This window comes from Peromyscus leucopus, chromosome 16_21, assembly GCF_004664715.2.
Source record: "Peromyscus leucopus breed LL Stock chromosome 16_21, UCI_PerLeu_2.1, whole genome shotgun sequence".
NCBI lineage: Eukaryota > Metazoa > Chordata > Mammalia > Rodentia > Cricetidae > Peromyscus > Peromyscus leucopus.
In genome coordinates, this window is record NC_051084.1 from 17,490,088 (window position 1) to 17,498,390 (window position 8,303).

An 8,303-nucleotide genomic window follows, 5' to 3' on the forward strand; every position below is an offset into this window, starting at 1 on the left:
TAGCTATTAAGAGTAGTAGCTGCACATTGAAGTAGCAGGATGTAAATAACACAACTATCTTCAACTTGAACTTCAGGGGATCCATCTGAGAGAAACTGCACATGTGGCACACACACACACACACACACACACACACACACACACACACACACACCACTACACTACACTTTTTTTCTTTAAAAAACAAGCAAACAAACAAACAAACAAACAAAAACCTAAAATTGAAATCCACTATCACCCAGGTTCTACGTGGTGCTCAGTCAGCATGGGTGTTAGGAAAGATCGCTCCAGCAGGAGACGCAGTCGAGGAAAGGAAGGGCCAAGGAGAGGAACGTGCATGTGGGCCTGCAGTTCTAAGTTAGTCTCAACACCACAGGCTGGACTTTGATGCTACCACAGACCTCCTAGCCTGAAATTTATGGCTTTCACCTGCTCAGCGTGACAGGAAGCGGCTCCTCCCCAACGGTCCCACCCCTCTGTGGCCAAGCGATTCCTGGAAACCCCATTTCCAAGTGACCTCATGGTGCAATACGCTGCTCCCCACCCCAGGGACAGAAGGCGACAGAAGTGGAGAGCTAGGTCACCGGCCTGCCGCTGGGAAACGCTGGGTAGTCAAGGCGCCCTGGAGTTTGGACCTGCTTAGCTGCTGGGTGGTGGCCCAGGGTTCTGGGCGTGCCTGGGGCCGAGCCAGGTGACTTCGCTGAGCTGACATTCCTGCTTTTCTTTCAGCCCCGGATTCCTTTGCCTCTGTGACAGTGACGCACTCAAAAGTGACTCAGTTTCAGAGAAAGGAAATTGTAGTGGACAGAGGCTGAAGACTGTGTGGACCGGCAGGGAAAGGCACGGTGATGCCCTCAACCCGGTCCCTGCGGGGACTCCACCACGTAGCCTGTCCTGCCTGCACCCGGCCCCTGCGGGATGCGGTGACCGTAGCCTGCGGACACAAAATCTGTCTACTCTGCCTCCCTCACATCCCGATGGGGGCCAAGCTGCTATGCCCGCTCTGTCAGGAGGAAGAGGAGCAAACCCAGGCCGCAGTGGCCCCGGTACCCCTGGGTCCCCTGGGCGAGACCTGCTGCGAGGAGCACGGAGAGAAGATCTATTACTTCTGCGAGACAGACGCGGAGCTGCTCTGTGTGTTCTGCAGAGAGGGCCCCGCCCACCAGGCGCACACCGTGCGGTTCCTCGATGAAGCCATCCAACCCTACAGGGTAAGGAGCTCAGGTGCTGCTTCCAGACAGGTAGGAAGGTGACCTGCGGTGGGTGGGTGAAAGAAAGGGGGTGGAGATTTGCTGTCTGAAGACCTCTCAGCCCTCCTCTTTGGTCCTGTCTCCCTGCGGCACACACACCACGCACTTTTCCGTCTCCATAGTGCCGCCCGGTCCACTTTCTGTCCAAGATGGTGATACGGTGAAGGTCAAGGATTAGGCCTCTGTCAGCTTTGAGTCCCTCAGCTCTGGTGGTTCATCCACAACACAGCACACGGTATGTGCCAGTTGGGTTTTTCACGGACTCTCATTCCCTCTGCGTTCCTCTCTCCTCTCCGACAGGATCGTCTCAGGAGTCGGTTAGAAGCTCTGAGAATGGAGCGGGACAAGATGGAAGACAGGAAATATCAAGAAGATCGGAAGCTCCAAGAGCTCCTGGTAAAGGCCACACTCCTGTTCCTTTGTTGTGTTTGTTTAAACTGGCCTCAAATTTACTACTTAGCTGATCCTATTGTCTCCACCTCCCAGGGGCTGGGATTACAGGCATGTGCCACCATACCCTGTTTATGCCTAACGTGATATCCAGTCCAGGGGCTTGTGCATGCTAGGCACCAACTAAATTGTATCCATGCTGCTCCCTTGGGGGTTTCCTTCAAAGGCTCCTAGTCTGTTACTGGACTGAAAAGAACTTCAGGATTTTCTAACTCATCTTCCTGCAACCTCACAAAGACTTCTGGTGTCTCGGGACATGGAGGCTGGAGGTGTTTCTGATGTCTTTGAATCCAAGACATACAATCCAAGACATTCTTCTCATACACAGGGGAGAACTGAGGTCTATAAAAGTAGTGCTCCTAACACCATGTGAGGAAATGACTAGAACTTAGGTCCCTTGACCTGTGTCCATGGCTCTCCTGGCCCAGTATATCTACTGGAAACATCACCTTCAGCTGGGAAGCCTACGATAGGTGTCCATTAGTGTCTTGGTTCAGGCTCTGAGTACAGCAGATGAATGAAGCAGCTAGATTTGGCTGCTTCCTGCCACTACCTTCACAATGCAGTAATCAAGAGGAAAATTCACACTATGTATTTCTGGTACTCTGACCAAAGAGAGTATTGAGATAGAAAGCTCTCTCCAGCATCTCTCAAATTCCATCAAAACATGCTTCATATTTCTGATCATGATTCCCTTTTGCCTTAATCTTTATCTAAGAGATTACTGTAATTGGGCTGGGTATATAGTTCAGTATGAAGAGTGATTGCCTAGAATACATGGAGCCCCAGGTTCAATCCCCTAGCATTGAATAAAATGGAAGTTGTGATATACACCTGTGATTCTAGCACTTGGATGGTAGAGGTAGGAGGGTCAGAAGCTCAAGGTCATCTTTGACTACATCATGAATTGAGTTTGAGGCTAGCCTACTATACATGAGGCATGGAAACATATCTCAAGAAAAGAAAGATGTTACTACAGTTACTCCATATGAGTCTAAAGAAGATATGGTAGGTGTGCTGGTTAGTTTTTTGTTAACTTGATACAAGCTAGGGACATCTAGGAAGAGGGGACCCTTCCTAAATGAGGAACTGAGAAAAAAAAGCAGTTGAAAAAATGCTTCCATCAGATTGCTTCCATCAGATTGACTGTAGCAAGACTATGGGACATTTTCTTAATGAATTATTGATGTGGGAGGGTCCAGCCTACACAGGACAGGTGGTCCTGGTTATATAAGAAAGAAGGTTAAGCATACCATGGAGAACAAGCCAGTAAGCAGCATTTCTTCACAGCCTCTGCTTCTAGGTTCCTGTTTGAGTTCCTGTCCTGAGTTCCCTCAGTGATGGGATGGGATATAGAAGTATAAGATGAAATAAACTCTTTCTTCCTCAACCTAGTTTTTGTCATGTTTTATCATAGCAGCAGAGAAGAAAACTGGAAAAAAAGTAGGGTATCATAGCTATGTCTCTAAGAGTTCAATATATTATTACAATACCTGGCTAAGCCAATAATAGCAAAGCTCTTATCATCAGCAAGTCTATCTTGAGACCTCTTTCTACCATTTTATTTGTAGAAATGAGTCTTGAAACTGCTTATTCCTTGTTTCTCTTAATCAGTTAAGTGCACAGATGATCCTTCTGGGAGCCAGTTCTGAGTCCCTCCTCATATCCTCACAGATGCAGGTTGAAAGCAAGAAGCAACAGGTAGAAGCTGCCTTTGAAAGGCTGACGCAGGAGCTTGGAGACCAGAGGTGCCTCCTGATGACCAGACTGGAGGGGCTAGAACAGCAGATCTGGAAGGAGAGGGAAGAGTACATCACAAAGGTCTCTCAGGAGGTCCATTGGCTGGGCACCCAGGTTGAGGAGCTGGAGGAGAAGTGTCATCGACCAGCAAGTGAGCTACTACAAGTGAGAGACACTCCACAATCCTACCACCCTGTGGGACAGCAGGGGGGTTCACAGGAAGGGTGGTACTGTGTTGCAGCTGGGAGGTGATGGAGAGAGGCAGGAAAGGGAAATGGGGAATTATCTCCATTGATAAGGCCTGAGGGAGGGTGTGCTTTCTATGGCCCAAAAGACTACAGAATCTGCTAAGGCATGCATGAGGATCATGTAAAGATGACCAGAATCAGACAATCTAGAGTTTAGTGTCAGTTCCATTACCTATGTCACTTGGGTGAGTTTCTTAGCTTCTCTAAGCATGGGATGATAATAGTTTTTGTTTTTTTTTTTTGTTTTTTTTTTTTTGAGTTGTAAACCATGTACGAAATAACCCATGTGTGGTGTTCAGCATGGCCACCAGTGCACAAGAAGAGCTCCATCAATGGCCTTGTGGTGCTTACCACAATCCTGTCCTACATCAGTTCCAACTTGGAATTCAGGCTGGTCTCTGCTCTCCACTATCTCTTAATCACTGGAGGCAGAACCCATTTAAGGATACAGCTGGAACAGAGAAATCAGAGCAAAGGAATTGGCTGCAGAGTCCTATACTAGTCAGGAACACAAGGAGAGCAGTGAGATGCATAGAAAGTAATTAAGGGGCTCCAACACTCTGGGTAGGACCTTTTAGCTGATGTCAAGACAGAAAGATCTATTGTCCCTGATGGGAAAGGCCATGTGGAAACTAAGTGCATGTTTTTGTGTTTCTTCTGTAGGATGCCAGACTCAACCAGAGCAGGTAAGGCCCTCTCCAGTCTTGCCTCCTTTATGTGCAACTTGAAGACACTGCGATTCATCTGTCCCCTTGTGGATGGCCACTTAGAAAAACACTGAGGCCATTGTTCTCTAACAGCTCAAACTCAGTAAACAGATGGGTTGAAACTGGGCATGGTGGCTCATGCTTTTAATCCCAGGGCATGGGAAGCTGAGACAGAGGGATCACCATGAGTTTGAGGAAAGCCTGGACTACAGAGTGAGACTCTATCCCCAAATAAATAAATAAGTTGGTATGTTGATTTTTGAGACGTACTTCTCCACCTCAAAGCAAAGTTATATATAATAAGCATGGCTTTAGAATGTAGAATGAACCAGGGTTTTTTTTAAATTGCATTTTATGTGTATAGGCATTTTGCCTGCAAACATATCTGTGCACCATGTGCATGCCTGGTACCAGAGGAAACCAGAAGAGGCTGGCAGATCCCCTGGAACTGGAATTACAGTTGTGAGACACCATGTAGATGCTGGGTACTGAACTCTGGTGTTTGGCATGTCCAGCTCCCAGAAGTTATCTTTAACCCATGAAATTACTGGTATTTTATTCAGTACCTAAAGCCATTGGAGAGTGTCTCCAAACATGCTTCTCAAAGTGTTAGAAGTGAGGTCGAGGATGTGGTGGGTCTTACAATGTGATGGGAAGCTGAGAGGAGAATGGCCAATAGCCAGTGAGTAATGAGGACTACAAAGGAACAGAACCAGGGCTTTTTCACCCACACACAAATACAATGAAGGATTTTATTTTTGGAATTTAAGTTTGATTTCCAACTTGTCTGCAGGTATGAGTCGAAGACTTTTGTGAGTCCAGAGGCCATTTCCTCTGATCTTGTTAAGAAGATTCGAAACCTCCACAGGAAAATACTCGGCCTCCCAAAGATGATGAGGACATTCTCAGGTAGAGACTCCTCTATCTTCCATCTGTCTCTATATTTCCCCAACTTCAAAACCTGGTTCAAACCAAGCACAGTAGCACATGCCTGTAATGTCAGCACAGGGAGACTGAGGCAGGAGGATCCCAAGTTTCAGGCCAGCCTGGACTATGTGGTGAAATTCAAACAAAAATAAGCAAATACCTTGGGTTAAGCATCTCCCCTCTCTGGAATTTCCCACAAGACCTCACTCTATACAGCTGGTTGATGGTGGCATATGCCTTTAATCCCAGCACTCAGGAGGCAGAAGCAGGTACTCTGTGATTTCGAGGCCAGCAGCCTGGTCTACAGAATGAGTTCCAGGACAGCCAGGACTGTTTCACAGAGAAACTCTGCCTCAAAAAAACAAAACAAAACAAAAAGATCTCATTCTACTGAGAGAGCAATCCCCCAGATTGTGGCCTCCTCTATCCAAGGCACTGGGCTGAGAGTCCAGGAAAGTGAGGCAATTTCTCTTCTGTCCCTGCCCTCACACTGTAGGCAGGATACCCCCTTCTTGGGAGTATCTGTAGGAGATACTAAGCCTCACAGATCTCTCTTTCCGCTTTCCTCAGAAAACTTGATGCATCATCTGGAAACAGATTCAGGTAATCAGCAAGGGCTCTTGGGGGTGGGGGGTTCCATTTATCCATTCCACCCATAGCCATAAACAGCAATGAAATGTATTCACCTGGACCTTGATTGCTTGGGATCTTGGGTCTATTAAGCCTTTTCTCCCCACCATAGAATGTAAACAATAACAGAACCTATACTATAAACCCATGTGAGGATTAAATAAATTAATTTATACAAAGAGCTCAGCACAGTACTGGACAGAGTGATTGATGCATGTTGTCAGCTACCTGTATAGATATTCATTCAAAATATTAAGCCCCTGAGCTTTGCCTAGAATTATGCTAGAATATCTGTAGATTTGAACAAATATTGTATATTATTAAAAACTAGCATTTTGCTGTGTGTCGTGGCACAGTTACAATCCCAGAACTAGAGGCAGTCAGATTGACTGCCACAAGTTCGAGGTCAGCCTGAGCTTTGGAGTGAGTGCCAGGCCAGCCTCAGCTACTGAGACCTTTTCTAGAGGGGGGATGGGAGGGGCTGGGTTCTAGGGCTGTATTAATAGCTTTCTGCTAGAGCTTGCTTGCCTAGAATGCATAAAGTCCCAGTACCACAAAAAAGGGACTGGGAGAGGAAAAGGAAGAGCAAAAATAACATTTGATTTCAAATTGGACCCTAATTGCTCCCACATGCACTTGCCTGTTCTTTTATTGATCCCTACTTCAACTTGCTGTAGAAACATCATCCAGACACCTGGTTAAAATGCAGGCTTTTGTTTGTTTGGCCTAGGGTGGGGCCCAAGATTCTGTCTTCTAACAGGCTTCTAGGCACTGTGCTGTGGTCTGGCCACCTCACTTTAAGAAGCAAATTCTCAGGCAGAGTTGTCACATCTGTCCTCCAGAAATAGAGGCCTAAGAAGCAGGCAGCATGGACGATGCTCCATCCTGGAAGTGTGTGTGTGAGGCCACTCTGGACCCTCAGATTACGAAGACGTAATGTCCACCTGAGTGTCAGCTGCACCGTGGGAGTGGCCCCTGAGGTGGCCAGGGTAAGGGGAGAGCAGGCCCTGGGACCAAGGACAGCGACTGGGCCATGACGCTCTTGCTCCAGCTGGCTAGCACCTACTTGTACTGAACCAGAGGACACAGCTGTTCTTCACAGTGTAGACGTGGCCTGGACTACCAGGCTGGGTGAGAGACCCTGCAAACATTCCATACCTGGGCACCAATTGCCAACTCTCTCTCCACTCTACCTCACCTGGAAAGCAAGTTCCTGCCTGACTTTGAATGACTGAGGTGGAACCACGAAGTGTGGCAGTGACACCAGCACCCTGGAACCCAGCCCTGCCCCTAGCATACAAAAGTGAGACTGGAGTTTAGTGTCTCGGGATCTTGTAGAGTGTTTCTTAATTGATGTGTTGAGTAAACTAAGCTCCTTGTAGTCCTGTTCATGGACATGGTGTTCCCTCTGAGTAGAGAGCCAGAGGCAGGCAAGGTAGGCTACACCCTAGACATCAGTAAGCTACGAGCCAATGGGATTTAGAAGGGAAAAAACAAAACCCCATAAAAGCTTCAAAATGATCACTATAGGGAAACCAGGACTGTTCAGCTTGCATTAATTTATAGGAACTTTTGGACACAAAGCTGGATATGTTTTGGGAGCTCATCAACTGCGGGTGGGCCCCAAAGCCCCCTCAGGTCATTTATCTAGGTTTTCAATGCCCGAATAAAGTAGGTGATCCACAGGCCTTTGTGTTTTGTGTCTATTGTGACAGTTCTGATGTTCAAGACCTCTGAACAATCCGTGTTAAATGACTGGTCCGCAGGGTGGGATGTCTTGAGGTCACTGGGGTGTGCTCTGGAAGAGGACTATGGGAGCCTGGTTCATTGTTTCCCAACTGATGAGATGTGTGACTTGCTCTGTCAAGCACACCTACCAGGATATGTTGCCATGACAGAAGCCAAAAGCACTGAGACCACTCACTGATCATGGACTGCACTTTCAGAACTGTGTGAGCCAAAATAAACTTTTTCTAGGTTGCCTCAGGTGTTTGTTGTTGTTGTTGTTTTTTATAATTTTTTCTTCCCCTAGGTGTGGCAGCATAAGCCTTTAAATCTGAGTCTGAGGCCAGCCCTGTCTACACAGTGAGTTCCAGGCTATCGAGGGCTACATGTTGAGATCCTGTCCAGTCCCTTAATTTTATGTACGAATGTATGTTTTGTGTGTGTGTGTGTCGGGGGAGGAGGGGTGTTCAAACATGTCACTCATTGTGGAATGTGCTAGTACGTGGAGTAAGGATATAGATAAGATTTCCAACCCTCCCAACCCCCTGTAAAACAGAAACAGGCCACTGGGAAAGATCATGAGGCAGAGTGCCCCATGGGAATTCTGAACCGGAGTTAAAGGCAGT

At 47.2% G+C, this 8,303-nt stretch overlaps 1 protein-coding gene across 3 annotated transcripts; it reads left to right on the forward strand.

Moving 5' to 3' along the window:
• Positions 1-167: 167 nt before the first annotated feature.
• Positions 168-7,933, forward strand: LOC114682643 (tripartite motif-containing protein 15). 3 transcript variants are annotated; one of them, XM_037200182.1, is made up of 7 exons: positions 168-1,211; positions 1,551-1,646; positions 3,375-3,605; positions 4,352-4,374; positions 5,189-5,304; positions 5,893-5,925; positions 6,795-7,933. In XM_037200182.1, the coding sequence occupies exons 1-7, from the start codon at positions 849-851 to the stop codon at positions 6,806-6,808; spliced, it is 876 nt and encodes a 291-aa protein (XP_037056077.1). In that variant the 5' UTR covers positions 168-848; the 3' UTR covers positions 6,809-7,933. The 3 variants fall into 3 exon arrangements, with proteins under 3 accessions (XP_037056077.1, XP_028712443.1, XP_037056076.1); XM_028856610.2 differs by having other exon boundaries at positions 169-1,211; positions 5,893-7,933; XM_037200181.1 differs by lacking the exons at positions 5,893-5,925; positions 6,795-7,933 and having other exon boundaries at positions 173-1,211; positions 5,189-5,621.
• Positions 7,934-8,303: the final 370 nt, after the last annotated feature.